The sequence below is a fragment of the Scyliorhinus torazame genome, chromosome 7 (assembly GCF_047496885.1).
Source record: "Scyliorhinus torazame isolate Kashiwa2021f chromosome 7, sScyTor2.1, whole genome shotgun sequence".
NCBI classification, from domain to species: Eukaryota; Metazoa; Chordata; class Chondrichthyes; order Carcharhiniformes; family Scyliorhinidae; genus Scyliorhinus; species Scyliorhinus torazame.
Genome location: NC_092713.1, coordinates 126,876,927 through 126,893,427, shown reverse-complemented (window position 1 = coordinate 126,893,427; position 16,501 = coordinate 126,876,927). Strand labels below are relative to the sequence as shown.

At 43.1% G+C, this 16,501-nt stretch overlaps 1 protein-coding gene across 3 annotated transcripts in view; it reads right to left on the bottom strand.

Annotated features, from left to right (window-relative positions):
• Positions 1 to 16,501, bottom strand: part of aspm (assembly factor for spindle microtubules) — a 123,632-nt gene that overhangs the window by 19,009 nt on the left and 88,122 nt on the right. The window contains exons 19-23 of one of the 3 annotated variants that reach the window (XM_072511477.1): positions 14,750 to 14,899; positions 8,119 to 8,285; positions 4,761 to 4,935; positions 1,538 to 1,747; positions 315 to 464 (exon numbers count right to left, since the gene is read on the bottom strand). In XM_072511477.1, the coding sequence (XP_072367578.1) occupies positions 315 to 464; positions 1,538 to 1,747; positions 4,761 to 4,935; positions 8,119 to 8,285; positions 14,750 to 14,899 (852 nt within the window). Of the gene's footprint in view, positions 1 to 314; positions 465 to 1,537; positions 1,748 to 4,760; positions 4,936 to 8,118; positions 8,286 to 14,749; positions 14,900 to 16,501 lie in introns of those variants that run through there. The other 2 variants (XM_072511478.1, XR_011948228.1) reach the window with 2 other exon arrangements.

The window sequence follows — 16,501 nt, the reverse complement described above, 5'->3', positions numbered from 1 at the left end:
AGTGCTTTGGGAGATTGGAAGGCATTATTCTGTAGAAAACAATTCATTTTTTCAGGAGACTAAATATTCTTGTGCAATTGCAACAACTTTTGAAAGGTGAAATGACTTGTAAAAACCAGAGTAATAATAAAACACAATGGGAATAATTACTCTAGTCAACACAAGGTAGTATATATTGTAAACATTTACATTACTTTTATAATAATCAGGATAGGTCTTCCTCTTCAACATGTTTAAACTTTCAGCTTTTTAGGAAATGTTTCAAAATTCTGATCACCTGGGTTGATCTTCCCATTTTTCATTTATTATTTTACCTGGATACATATGACAGAATTGATCTCTTCTTTCGCACGTTTAAGAACCCTGTATTGTCGGTACATTCTTTGAATCTTTAAGGCACAAAGGTGATGATAGACAGCAGCAGTAAAACGAAGTTTCTTTTGTGCCAATGTTTGCTCAATAAGCTGCAATTGAAGAGGAATTTGCATACTGAATAAGCAATTTGCACCTGTGATACAGCCATGATCCTTGTGGAACAAAATATACATTTACATTCAAGTTAAAAACAACCTTGAAATTGATTACATCTTTCCACTTCATAATTTCAGCTTCTTACACAGGCAAATTAAATAAATTATGCACCAACTATCCCAAGGGGCCTATTGGTTTAAGGGCTAAGGACAGTAGTAACTTTCACAGGTATTCTCTCCATTCCCAGTGCCCCGAATGTAAACAATTGTAGCTGCACCTTTGCGGTTAGGTTCGAAACATTCTTCTCAACTTCCTATATTACAGTGGTAATATAGTAGAATTCTTTCCTTTTTTCTGCTCAAGATTTGACTGGAGCCTCCATCTCCTCTTCTTCCATCTACTAGTTCTAGCCTTTAACAAAATCGTAATAATCTTTGACTGAAAATTAGAAGCAAAACGTACTGTTTTTATTTGTTTGTTTTTTAAAATATAAATTTTGAGTACCCAATTCATTTTTTCCAATTAAGGGGCAATTTAGTATGGCCAATCCACCTAGCCTGCATATCTACTGTTGTGGGGGCAAAACCCACGTAAACACGGGGAGAATGTGCAAACTCCATACAGTGACCCAGAGCCGGGATCGAACCTGGGACCTCAGCACCATGAGGCAGCAGGGCTAACCCTCTGCCCCACCGTGCTGCCCTGCAAAACGTACTGTTGACACATCAAGATGACTGCATTGCTCAGATTTCCGCGATGAACTAATTCACTTATCCATTTCCCCCTACCGTGCTCCAATTTATGCTGTGGAATTCTTTTCTATCAATTTTGAGACAAGTGTGGATTAATGCAGGAAAGCCAGCATGGATTTGTTAAACGCAAATGTGCTTAATAAAACAGAGAAAAATGCATTGCCAATCATTATTTTGCTCACGACATAGAAACCACAAGATGTGTTTTCTCTGGAGAGCCAAAGCATTTTGGGAGGTTTATAGAGTACTAATTAGGTTTTTAAAAGTTCAGATAAATTAGAACTCATTCAAATGGCGAATTATGAAAATCATACCTTTTTGCGAACAAGCCACCTTCGACATCTGGATTGCAAGAGAATTGTTGCCTCTCTGATTTTTTTGTATTTCATGTTTTCAGTTTTAGCAAGTTGCCATGTTCTGTAAGATCTTTGTATAACCATTGCAGCCATTCTTTGCTCAAGAAATTTCTTTCTCTGATTATAACTTCTGTACGCAAGCTGAATTTGACAGGCAGCTTCATGTTTCTGTAATTCCAATAACAGGCAATGAATTCTGGTGGCATAATGATTCTGGCAATATGTAATTTGTCCCAGCAACTTGACTTTGGATACTCAGTTTCAAAATATTATTTGAAAGCAGTGATATAGGACAGGTTCAAGTAATTTATCAGTATTTTGAACATTTACGATAAATGGATCATGCCTCATGGACTTTCTGAAGTAATAAAATTACTAAATGTGGCGTGTAGAGGATCATGTGAAACAAAGTTTTCAATCTGAGAAGAAATAACCAATTGTGCTCCAGAAATCTTTTCTGGAAGCCTTGTGGTTCACAATAATGAAAGGCAGCCAGTTGCTGATGGTAAAGCCATGCAGAGATGCACGGACTAGAAAGGACACTTTAACTCAACAAACGCTAACAAAACATGCAGATATGCAGAAAAACAAAATATATTTTATCGCACATAAACATGATGGACTACATAGATTAGGGAGGGTGGCAGAATGATCTGCATAGGCAGTACTGGAATGCAATAAGGCTTACATTCACAAAAGGAGAAAATGCAGGCCAAACATACTCCGGCAAAGGATCTACGTTCAATTTGTCATTCTGTCTCAACGCTCTCCACGCAAAAGATCAAGTCCAATTATCATCATCCTTTGTTGGAAGATTGCTGATGATACTAGTTATGATCTGGATGATAGGAGTCATAATCCGAAGTTTACAAAGTTAATGTTCAACAGAAAAGCGGTGGCCAAAATTAGACATTTTATCTGAGCCTTGACTATCCTTGGACAAGTTTTGCATGGATTCCAGTTTTAAAAGTTGTTTTTATTCTTTCATAGGATGTGGATGTTGCTGGCAAGGCCAGCATTTATTGCCATTCTAATTGTCGTTGAATTGAGTGGCTGGGCCATTTCAGAGGGCAGTTAAGAGTCAACCACATTGCTGTAGGTCTGGAGTCACATGTAGACCAGTCCAGGTAAGGATGACAGATTTCCTTCTCTAAAGGCCATTAGAAAACCAGATAGGCACAGACCATCTTATGGGGGAGGGTTTTAAAAAATATCTTTCATACTGACGGGGGGGATTTTCCTGATCGATTGTCCTTGTCCCTGCCAGTGATCTAACAGGATTCACATCATGCAGTGACAAAAAAAACAATTTGAATGCATTGTAATACAATTAGCAGGCCTCCCTGCTGTAACATTCCCCACACTTAGGAAACTCCACACCTGCTTGGTGGGTTGGGATTCTGTGATGGTGGGAAGAGGGGTTTCCTCATTCTATTTTTATCTTTCTGACATCTGTCAAGAGCCAAGATTGTTGGCTGCTCTCGTTCAGAGTCAGCACCATCAGCGTGATGTCATGGGACATGCCTCCTAGATTTCCTTTTACCAAACAAAGTGTCAAAAAATATGGCCGGAAAAGCTGGCACCGGATCTGGTGAGCCACGCCCTGCTTTTCCCACTTGAGTTGACATCTAGTCAAAAGTGGTTTTGTTTCAGAAACAGTCAAAACTGTTCAAACTCACTTTACCGAAGCACTTCCAGATGTCAAGCAAGAAGCCATTTAACTAACATGAAAATAAATAAGTCTATTATATAGTTCCCTACCCCAGCACAATTCATTGGAAATTAGCCAATCTTAAAAGATTATGGAATTTTAGGCTCAAATTATAGCCAGCGTGACATATTTATAAACACCATTTTGTCAGGAGCTGGACCCTCCCATAAAACCGACCACACCCCTAGATCAAAATAATGAGCCTGGGAGTTTTCGCTGGTTGAAGAGCTTCCTTGAAGATGCATAAATCATGATGGGTGTTTTGACACAAGGACATTAAATAGATTTATTTTACTATCGAACAGACTACTGAGCATCAAAGATACTAGTAACTAATACGGTACATGATTTCAAGTAATTTTCAGTGATTCAATAGGGAACGCGATTCTCCCAGCCCCGCGCCGGAGAGTCACCGCAACCGCGCCACGCTGCCCCAACGCCGGCGCGCTATTCTCTGAGGTGCGGAGATTCGGCACCGTTTGCGTCGCCGCATTTGGCATGGCATCGGTCGCGGGCCGCTGTACGAGGCCGGGCTGCCGATTCTCCGGCCCACATGGGCCGACCGGAAAAGGTTGAGTGCCGCCGGCGGCGTCCACACCTGGTCGCTGCCGGCGGGAACTCTGTGCGAAGGGTCAGGGTGCGGCCTGTGTGTGTGTGTGTGTGTGTGTGTGTGTGTGTGTGTGTGGGGGGGGGGGGGGGGGGGGTGCCTCCGATGGGGTCTGGCCCGCGATCGGGGCCCACCGATCGGCGGGCCGGCCTCTCTTTCCCCCACCACCACCGGCCTACTTTGTTGCGCATCCGGCACCAGAACCCACCCGCCGGCCTCTCCACCCCCGGGCCTACTTTGTTGCGTGTCCGGCCCCAGAACCCCCACGCCATGTTGCGTCGGGGCCGGCGCGTTCCGTAAAGCCACCGTGCATGCGCGGGTTGGCGCGTCGCCACTGCGCATGTGGGGCTTGGCTCCGCCCGAGTGCGCGCCAGGAACTGAGGCTGGAGCGGCGGGAACTGCTCCATCGCCGTGCCTGCGCCCGTTTCGCAGCATCGTGAAACGCAACGGCATTCACAACGGCGCGGGCACTCTGTACCGCGATCGGAGAATCGCGTCCCAAGTATTCACAGGTGCTACACTAGAAACTTATTGTAAATGCGTACTTTTTGAAATAAACCCATTTTGTGGTGGATTAATTATGCATCAGGTTAAATACTCTTCTCAAATACTTCAAGGAAATCTTCTTAAAGTGAGGTGGGTAGAAAGAATTTACTTTTTAATTTCTCTCAGACTTATTAGTTCAAGTGTGATGTTAGATTTATTGATCTGGAAATATGCTTAAACTTGAACTTTGGAAAACCTGCACAATTTGTGCCTGCATTGCGGATTGCACACAAGTGAAATCCCACTGGAGTATGTTTACACTAATTACCCAATTACAAATTAAACCAAAAGGATGAAGAAAATATAGCAGATTATACCACAAAATAGGCTACCCTGGTCAATTGTTTTCTGGTTTTAAATCCTTTCCAAAAGGCCTGGATTTTGAATGCTGCCATCATTTTTCTTAAGTTTTCATGCTGTAACTGTCTTTTTGCAACAGTCATTCTCCAACTTTGCTGAATAAGGATTGTGGCAGCCCGAACCTTTAAGAACCTACAGTTGTGAAATATTTAAAAACAATGATAAACAGACAATTTTAGGGGGAAAAATGGCAAATTTAAATCAGAATGCATAAGCAGTCACCTACTGTGTTTACAGCAATACAATATTTGTTTTTGCTCCCTGGAATTTTATTCTTTGCACTCAAATGTGGCAGATGAACACTTTCTATTTCATGGACTATTGTCAGCCATCACCATCTGCTCTGTCCCAAGTTCTGAATAGCGTCCTCTGTAGCACAAATGTGATGTTTGTTTCATTTCCAACACTCAAGCATAATATATATTCAGGTGAAATTGCTAAATGGTATGGGATTTGAGTGCCTTTATGCTGTCAAAAGCTGATGCCATTAGGAATTGGATAGTGATTACCCAAACTAATATCCAGAAAGATGAGAATTTCATTCTGAAAGTTATTACTAATTTAGAAAAAAAGACTGATTATTTGTTGTCAATAATGTTTATAAATTCTCTGTGTTTAAAGCATTGGTGCAGCGTCCATATTTTTCTCTCTTCCTTGTACCCAACTACAAATTAGTCTACCCTATTTTGCTGCAAATTATTATTATTTTTTGCTACATCAGAGTGAACAAATGACATTTACTCAATTTGAATTGTATTTTGGGAAGCAGGACAAATATTGCAGTGATTTCTAACTAACATTTTATGGGAAAATACATGGGCAAAATTCTCCATTTGGGAAACTAGGTGGATTGGCCATGATAAATTGCCCTTAGTGTCCAAAATTGCCCCTAGTGTTGGGTGGGGTTATTGGGCTATGGGGATAGGGTGGAGGTGTTGACCTTGGGTAGGGTGCTCTTTCCAAGAGCCGGTGCAGACTCAATGGGCCGAATGGCCTCCTTCTGTACTGTAAATGACTGGATTCGCCCTTCCTGAGGCTGAGTGCTGATGCCAATGGAGGATAATAATAATAATCTTTATTGTCACAAGTAGGCTGACATTAACCCTGCAATGAAGGTACTGTGTAAAGCCCCTAGTCACCACATTCAGAATGTTCAATTCACCAAACAGCACATCTTTTGGGACTTGTGGGAGGAAACCGGAGCATCGGAGAAAACCCACGCAGACACGGGGAGTAACGTGCAGACTGCCACAGACAGTGACCCAAGCAGGAATCGAACCTGGGACCCTGGCGCTGTGAAGCCACAGTGCTAACCATTGTGCTACCATGCTGCCCTTCGTGGTGTTTAACAATGTGAAAATCAGCACAAAACCCTCACCGATTCCACTACTGGTGAGGGGCTAGCATCGGCGCCGTGTGAGACACCCACGGAACACACGGAAAACAGTTGGCGAAATGCCGGGTCCGTGCTGCACATGCGCAGGGCTGACAAGCTACAACTGCAAGTACGCCTACACACCACACACACACACCAAACAAGATGGCACCAGCTGTGCTGGACCACGTACCCGCCCACCTTCACAGTCCATCTCCTGGCCGTTCCCCCCAAGCCCTGGCAGAAGCCTCCCGGCCAGCGGCACGGATCCCGGCCGAGTCCACACGCCCTCTTTCTTTCCGCAGCGAGCGGTCACGCCAGGCTCATGACCACTGAGACCACACGTGGCCGGCGCTGTCGGGAACTCGGCCCATCAGAATGGAGCATCACGGCTGGACCTGCTAATGACATTCCAACGGGGTTGCGACTGTGCACGTCTCGATGACACCGATTTGGAGGGGCGGAGCATCGCAACCCGGTGTCAAACCGGGCCTGCCGCGATTTTGCCATCGAGAGCCATTCTCCACCCAATCACCGTTCCCGATTTCAGTGTTGGGCAACGGAGAATCCCGCCCTATGTTTTCCTGCTGGAGGTGAATGGCAACTGATTTGCGCTCCAACTATCCTTCGCATGGCGAGGATTATGAAGAATTCCTGAGGGAATCCTGCTATTGGGCCGCCATTTTGAGTGGGCGGCCTGATAGCAAGGTCCCGTGGCTGGCCACAACCCCCGCATCGCAAATCAGCCCCCCAAACCTGGATTTTCTGGCCACACACCCCTCATCGCAAATCAGCCCCCCAAACCTGAATTTTCAGGGCACACCCCACTCATCGTAAATCAGTCCCCCAAACCTGGATTTTTTGGGCCTTTCCCCAACCTAGAGACCCCTAAATAGGGGAGCCCCCACCAAAGACCTGCTAATTAGGAGGACCCCTTCCACAGAGACCCCCTAAATAGGGGGACTATTAAGACCCATTTGCAATCGCCCACGAGCGGCAGGCGCAATCCCCAACCCCGGGCGCCAATCCCGTTTTTACCCAGGATGCCCAATTATCCGCCGCATTGTAAACCCCACTACCTCCGACAGGGGATCCAGGCCATTGGCCCAGGTTTTGCTGTCAGCAACAAAGGGGACAGCATCTGCTATTGACCTGGATGAAAGTTGCCCACAAAGATTTAGTGACCTCTGTGGCATCAATTTGATTCTGGTGCCATCTAAAGCGGTCAGGTGCCCAGAAACACCAACTCAATAAGTAAACCGAATCGCCAGTTTGATGAATTCTCTCAGACAGCAAACCAGTAGGTTAAAAAAAGCATCAAATGTCATTCATTTCACAAGGAGTGGGATTGATGCGGAAATAAGAACAACAAAATTTAATGGAATGAATCATATTCCAAACATCCACATTTATTTTACAGACCAGAGAGGGTGTTCAGCAATTGTGGTGGCTTAGTACACTGTTAAAAGCTCCGATAACACCTCACATCTGCAAAAGTTCTTAGCAGTGAGAATGATGCATAAAAAGCTTAAGGTCACAACAAGTCACTGATTTCTGTTCTGATTACATCTGGAATAACAGCAACAATGAAGGAGTAGGGCATTCCTGTCAGCAAACTCCAGATTTCCACATTTATCCTCCAATGTGCTAATCAACGTCTCCATTAAGCTGCAGTCAGAAATCAGCCCTAAAGCTCCCTCACAAGCCTTGTTTCTTAATAACATGTACTTATGAAGCCATACATTTGTAGGGCTGTGTAGTAGAAAAATAAATTGGCAGCACAAAACAACTAGATTTCTACGGGAATATTAGTGTTCATACTGGAAATTTCTGTCAGGTTTACAGGGCAAAAACTTCAAAAGCTGATAGTTCGGTTTCCTCTACAACTGAAAAATACAGGCAGTAATTTAAGAAAAAAATTATTTTACTTCGAGAATTACCTGGATCTTTCACGTTTTCCTCTCAATCGCTGTTTGATGAATATAACTGAATTAAGTATGGACTTATACTGCCGACGCACAAATTGAGACTTGAACCATGCCTGGATTTTTTGTGCAGCTCTCACTTTTTTGGCTAGCTGTCTCACTTGCTGCCTACGGAATGCATTCTGAAAAACAAATACAAATACAGAATTGACTGCTCGCTGACAATGGATATTGAAGTTGGTCAAGAAGAACAGAAAACAATTTTAACTAAAGTGATGTATTTTAAATAAAAATCTAGCACAATGAGATCACAATATTCCTGCAAATAAGACTAAATTAGGGGGCCCAAAATATGTTTGCATGTGCCTAAAACATCAAATGAAAACTTGGTGGAATACAAAAATAACTCTAATAAGATTAAATATTCAAGTGAATATCAATGATGAAAGCAGAAACAATCAAAATTGCACAACTAAAAACATATTTACCGAAGAAGATATTCTAAAATTTGATTAAAATTGTTGACAACGGTTACAATAAAATGCATAATTTATGAAAAGTGCAATGCTCAACAAATCATGAAATGGTGCTTACAGTATAGATAAGAGTTTGTCAACAGCTAGAAAATATGCATTGATGAAAATAATGAAAACAGGACCGATATTCAGGATAAAAAGGAAAGGAAACGCTGGAAGAGTAATTTAAGAACAAAGAACATACAGCACAGGAACAGGCCCTTCGGCCCTCCAAACCTGCACCGACCATGGTACCTGCCTAAACTAAAAATGTCAGCACTTATGGAGTCCGTACCTTTCCATTCCCACCCTATTCATATTTGTCTAGATGTCCCTTAAATGCCGCTATCGTGCCTGCTCCCACCACCTCCCCAGGCACGCGTCCATACATTTACCACCCTCGTGTAAAAACTTCCCTCGCACATCTGTTCTAAACATTTTCCCACTCACTTTAAACCTCTGTCCCCTAGTACTTGACTCTCCTACCCAAGGAAAGAGCAGCTGACTATCCATTCTGTCCATGCCACTTATAATCTTATAGACCTCTATCAGGTCGCCTCTCAACCTCCAGTGAGAACAACCGAGTTTATCTAATCTCTCCTCATAGCTAATGCCCTCCATATCCAGGCAACATTCTAGTAAACTGCTCTGTACCCTCTCCAAAGCATCCACATCGTTCTGGTAGTGTGGCAACCAGAATTGTATACAATATTCCAAATGAGGCCGAACTAAGGTCCTGTAGAGCTTCAACATGACTGTCAATTTTTATATTCAATGCCCTGACCAAGGCCAGCATGCCTTGTCTTCTTGACCACCTTATCGACATGTGTTGCCAATTTCAGTGATCGGTGGACATGCATGCCCAGATCTCTCTGCCTGTCAGTACTCGCAAGTGTTATACCGTTTATTGCATACTTCCTACATGCATTGGACCTTCCAAAGTGCATTACCTCACACTTGTCCGGATTAAACTCCATCTGCCATTTCTCCGCACAAGACTCCAACCAGTTTAAATCCTGCCGAATCGTCTGACAATCCTCGTCACTATCCGCAACTCCACCAATCTTTGTGCCGTTTGCAAACTTGCTAATCGGGCCAGCTACATTTTCTTCCAAATCATTTATATACACCACAAACAACAAAGGCCCAGAACTGATCCCTGTGGAACGCCGCCAGTCACAGCCTTCCATTCAGAAAAGCACCCTTCCACTGCTGCCCTCTGTCTTCTGCGCCCAAGCCAGCTCTGTATCCAACTTGCCAGCTCGCCTCCGATCCCATGTGATTTCACCTTTTGTATCAGTGTACCAGCACCTTGTCAAAGGCTTTACTGAAGTCCATGTATACAACATCTACTGCTTTTGCCTCATGTATCATCTTTGTCACTTCCTCGAAAAACTCGATCAAATTAGTGAGGCATGACCTCCCCTTCACAAAACCATGCTGTCCAATTTGTTTCCAAATGTGAGTAAATCCCATCTTTCAGAATCTTTTCCAATAATTTCCCTACCACTGACGTAAGGCTCACCGGCCTATAATTTCCTGGATGATCCCTGCTGCTCTTCTTAAACAATGGAATAACATTGGCTACTCTCCAGTCCTCTGGAACTTCACCTGTAGCCAATGAGGATACAAAGATTACTGTCAAGGCCCCAGCAATTTCCTCCCTTGCCTCCCTCAGTATTCTGGGGTAGATCCCATCAGGCCCTGGGGATATCTACTTTAATGGTTTTTAAGATGCCCAACACCTGCACTTTATTAATATCAACATGACTCAGAATATCTACACACTCTACCCTATACTCCTCATTCACCAAGTCCTTCTCTTTGGTGAATACTGAGGCAAAGTATTCATTTTGTATCTCTCCAATTTCCTCTGGTTCCATACATAGATTCCCTCCAATATCCTTGAATGGACCAACCCTTTCTCTGGCTACCCTCTTGCTCTTTACATATGTATAAAACACCTTAGGATTTTACTTAATCATGTTTGCCAATGACATTTCATGATCCCTTTTAGCCTTCCTAACTCCCAGTAACAAAGATCTGAAGCACCGAACATCGATGATGCTTTCAAAAGCCGCAAACCTGGTTTAATGTCACGGTGAAACTACAAACTGACTGCATCACATTTTGGTGTGATAAGACCACCATCCAGAAGGTGAACAAATCTATTGGATTGACTTGCAGTGTTTTGACAACAAGACACCATTATCTCACCGACAATGGTTGATCAGATTAACTGTTGAGTACAGCTCTGCACAACGAAATGTAAATGGATAAAAGATTGGATTATTGCCACGTGTACTGGGGTACAGTGAAAAGCATTGTTCTGCTTACAGTTCAGACAGATCATTCCATACATGAAAACAAAATACATAGGGCAAACATAAAATACACAATGTAAATACAGGCACAGGCATCGTGTGAAGTATACAGGAGAGTAGTATTACTCAGTAGAGATGTGTGAAGAGATCAGATCAGTCCATAAGAGGATTGTTTAGGAGTCTAGTAACAGTGGGGAAGCTGTTTTTGAATCTGTATGCCCAACCAGCAAGTGAAGTCAATCCAGTGTTATAACCCTATATTGTCAGGCCTCCTAATGAAGACGGTATCAATTTTAAAATCAATGTGTAAAGAATATAATAACATCAATTAAGAGGATAAGAGATTAAAATTGGAGATCAGAAAACAGTTACCAATCCAGTGTTACAGTAATTTCCCTTTTACTCTTTAGAGGTGTTATGTGAGGGAGATGTTGGGAAATTGGGTCCAGAAATGGGATCGAGGGTGTAGCTGGTAATTTAGGGGTTAAACAAAATGGGGAAAAATCTGCTAGCACGGAGTCACAGGGATACGCCCATACCTGGCATGAGTTACCTTGTCACATCAGACTTAATAACAGTTGGGATTACACAGGATGGCCCTGTTCAACAAAGGTGACTCACTCGAGACCCATTGTACTTCAGACGCTCCTGTCTGACCAGTTATTAGTCCATTACAGTGTCTTATGGCCTCTTTGTCCGTCAATGGGAGATTAGTTGCATATCGATGGCATGGCTCTGTTATTTTGCAATCAAACAGCCAAGACAACGATGATGGGTTCAAGTCTGAGCACCCCAGGAGAGAACCTTTGTTTGAGGGGCTCGGCGGAGCTCAGAAAGAAAGGATTGCATTTTGAACAGGTAAAGAGAGAAGGTTTTGGAAAACGACTGGGAGTCATGAAAGTTGCCACCAAGGCAGGCTTTGGAAAAGGGTTCTGAAAGAATATTCCTAACCAAAGAAAAATTGCTTTGTAAGTGCAAGTGTCTCCTTTGCATTCTAGTTCAAGTGGAATGAGAGCTGCATATTCATTTATGGTGCTATTTAATGGGAACTAGAAACTACATGTAATCGGTTATTGTTAGGATTGAAATTTAAATGTGTTTTTTTTCTTTTGGTTTTATAAAGTTTGTCTATAAAATAAAAAAGACTTATTCCTTTTTTGGGGATTAATTTAGAGTACCCAATTAATTTTTTTCCAATTAAGGAGCAATTTAGTGTGGCCAATCCACCGACCCTGTACATTTTTGGGTTGTGGGGGCAAAACCCATGCAAACATGGGGAGAATGTGCAAACTCCACACAGACAATGACCCAGAGCTGGGATCGAACCTGAGACCTCGGCGCCGTGAGGCAGCAGTGCTAACCACTATGCCACCATGCTGCCCCAAGACCTATTCCTTATGATACCATTCCTGGAATGAATCGATCTTTCCACACTGCGTAAAAATTTAAGTTGTAGTTCTCGTCCAGTATCTTAGCCACTGCTGAGCGCTGACCGGGCAACCGTAACAGGGGAAAATAAAAAGGTAATTCCAAAGGCAGAGATCAGCGGCAGAACTCTTCGTTCCTGAGACTGTGTGTTGACACCGGGGCAGGATTCGGGAGTTCTATGACAGCAAAACTGGTCTCACACCTGGACCATTTCACCGACTGTTGAGGAGCCAGCACCGGCGCCACGTGAAACAAGATCGATTCCAATAGAAGACGGTGTCGGCTTCGCAAGATGGCACTGGTTGTGCTGGAGCGTGCCCATCCCGTTGATGGATTAGCTGGAGCTAGAGGGTACCTTGGGAAGGCCTGGGGGGGGGGGGGGGGGGGGGGGGGGGGGGAGAGACGAGGCACGAAGATCACTGTGGGCAGTTAGCAGCAGAACTGTCAGAACAATATGGCAACGTTGGGCCGTTTCCGTACCCCCTCTCTCTCCCTCATCAGTCATGGCGCTTATATGATTTTTGAAAGTGTTATGGGCCAGGGTTTAGAAAACTCCAAAGTAGATCATAAGAGTTCACCTGACCTACAACTGTTTATAGATTTTGGTTATGAGGAGCACAAAGGCCTACTTTTCAGGTTATGCAACAGATGCCTTGAGCACTTTAATCAAAAACAAAGTTTATTCTACAAATTCAGTTAACATTTCTATAGACACACACAGTAAACGTTTTTGTCAACTACAAACATAACTACCCCACACAGCTACAGTTCTTAAAATAACTCTTAATAACTTCCCTTTCAACTGTCTCAATTTGATAACAATATCCAATACCAGAAAAACCCTTTTACCAAAACAGCAGGTTTGAATTCTTTGCAGAAAACAGTTATCACTTTTAAATTGTCAAGTGATCTGGACACCTTTTAACATGCAGAGAGAGAGAGAGAGAGAGAGAGAAGAGAAACCTGCTTTGTCGGAATCCAGCTTCCAACTGTGAAACAAATGTAAAACTCAGAGCCACAGCCAGCTCCCAGCTCAAAACGAAAGTAAAAGCCAGAGCCACAGCCCAGCTCCACCTATACAATGACATCACTGAAGCCATTTGATAAGCACACATTTCTTAAAGGGACACTCCCATGACATCTCCCCCCAAGAAAAAAAAACCCATCAACTTCAAAGATGGTTTCATTTTTCACCTTTTCACTTTCCTTTAAGAAGCATTGACAGTAAATATACTATTTTGTAAACTAAACAAAACACGCAAACATTTATAATAACATAGTCCATTTTAGCTCTTCTTTCTGCAACTGGAATCCCTCTTGATTGACAATCTCTTTGGACAAGAAGGTCTCTGCACGATCCATCCATTTCTCTACGCCTCGGCATTTTTCCTTAAAGTCAGGTACTTTAGTTCAATCCGATCACAGAGCGTCTTGTAATTCCCCACACAGGAGCAGTAGTTAACACAGCCTTCAGGCTGTCAAATGCCTGTTGACATTCCGTCGTCCACTGAAATTTGCTACACTTCTTCAGCAAGTCTGTCAGCGGAGCAACCACGCTGCTACAATTCGGTACAAATTTTCAGTTAAATCCACTCATGCCAAGAAATCGCATTATTTCCCTTTGTGTCAAGGGTGCTGGAAACTCCCCAATAACTTCTGTGTTCACATCCTGTGGGACCATTCGACCCTGTCCAATTGTATGGCCAAGGAATGTAACTTGGCTTTTCCAAATTCACTTTTGGCTAGGTTTACCACCAAACCCGCAAACTGAAGTCAATCGAATTACTCCATCAGATGCTTCAAATGTTCTTTCCATCGGGAATTCCCCCCCAGTGGAGGTGGAGGCTGGGAGGCCCCAGAGAATACCGTGTCAGGCCTGCAAATGATATGTCAATGATGCTTTCTGTACATGCAACGTGGAACACATTGACGCTGCTGTCGAGGCACCGGAGAATTGAGATTTGCCGTGAATCCGGCGCTCTCCACAATTCCAGCGTTGAAACAGGTTCACTGCCCAATCACCTTTCCTGATTTTGGCATCGGCCGACGGAGAATCCCGACGTAGATGTTCAGGCATCAGAAAAGCAGCTTGGCAATGTGCTGATACTTATAAAGCAACCCTGGTTCAGACAACATATATTCACCAGACCTCAAAAAAGACTGGAATGGAAAGTTCCACAACTTAATTCTGAAATTTAGTTGTGTGTGAAATGCAAGTATTATTCAAAAACAGAGTAGGATTCCAAAATTCAAAGTTATAGACAAGTTTGTAAACTTCTAAAGAATCTATCCCTGGAATATCTGGAGCTGTACAGCCCCAAAAGTAACATTGATGGGAAGAGGAAAATGACCAATATTGGCAATTTGTCAAAGAAATACCTGTATTATGACAGCAGCATGCTTCATTTGAAAGTATTTCTCTTGCTCAATCTTTCTTTGACAATAAGCTCTGTAATGCTGCTGTATCACACATGCAGCTTTCTTGTTGAGCAGGAATATTTTTCTTTGTTTCTTTCTACGATAACAAGCCTGCAAATATTTTTAGAAACAAAACTGAAGTAAGCTAACGTACTTAAAGATGGAATGAAAAACAGGCTACAGACATTGGCAATATTTGAAAACATTCTACTGCGTGGGTTTCATCCGGGTGCTCCGGTTTCCTCCCACAGTCCAACGATGTGCAGGTTAGGTGGATTGGCCATGCTAAATTGCCCTTAGTGTCCAAAACAGTTAGGTGGGGTTACGAGTGTGGCCTTAAGTGGGGTGCTAATTCCGAGGGCCGGTGCAGACTTGATGGGCCGAATGGCCTCCTTCTGCACTATAAATTCTATGATTATAACGATTTGTACGTTGTTCTCCACCCCTTAATCTAATCCCCTCTTAATTAGCATTTGACATTTGCTACTTGTAAATGTAGCCAATTATCTGGCTGTGTTAACTCACTCCCCCAGTTGGCAACATAAAACCTTCCACAAGAGGTGAACAGAAATAGAGAGAAGGAGAGAGAAAATTAAGAAAGGAAATATAGTTGAGGTTTGAAGAGAGAAAATAAAATAACATGAAATTCAGCATTGCTCGCAATAATATTGGATACAGCAAAAGCAAACGGGGATCTGCTTCTTCTTTTAATCATCCCTAATCAACTAAGCAACCATTTTTAGGAATTGTTATGGTCCAGTGTTTAGAGAACCCCAAAAAGTGTATCATGGAGTTCATCCGACCCACAATTTTTTATAGATTTAAGGGGAGCACACGGCCCACTCTACAGGTGTGGTGCAGCAGAAATTTTAAAGTAATTTTTAAAGCAAAACAATGTTTATTCTATGAACTCAGTTAACCTTTTTAAAACATAGTGAACATCTTAGCATCCATCAATTCACATACACCCCCCAAAGAATACAACATTCTAAGTAATACTTAAACTTTCCTTTTAACATCCGTAAGACAAAAATCCTTTTTATAGAAGCACATCAGGTTTAAATTCTCTACTGAGAGCAGTTATCACTCTGAATTCACCAACTGATCTAGAAATAATCTTTAGATGGCAGAGAGAGCAGCACGGGGCAGAGGGGCAGCACGGTAGCCTTGTGGATAGCACAATTGCTTCCCAGCTCCAGGGTCCCAGATTTGATTCCGGCTTGGGTCACTGTCTGTGCGGAGTCTGCACGTCCTCCCAGTGTGTGCGTGGGTGGGTTTCCTCCGGGTGCTCCGGTTTCCTCCCACAGTCCAAAGATGTGCAGGTTAGGTGGATTGGCTATGATAAATTGTCCTTAGTGTCCAAAATTGCCCTTAGTGGTGGGTGGGGTTACTGGGTTATGGGGATAGGGTGGAGCTGTTGACTTTGGGTAGGGTGCTCTTTCCAAGAGCCGGTGCAGACTTGATGGGCCGAATGGCCTCCTTCTGCACTGTAAATTCTATGATAAAAGATCAAAATTACACCTTCTTTGGCTGGCTTCAGCTCCAACACTAAAACGAAACCAAAAAACACAGACACACCCAAGCTTTTCCTCAAAGCGAAACTAAAAAGCAGAGCCAGAGCTCAGCTCCACCCACACTGACATCACTGCAGCCACTTGAGCAGACAAACATTTCTTAAAGTGACATTCCCATGACAGAATAAGAAACAGGTTT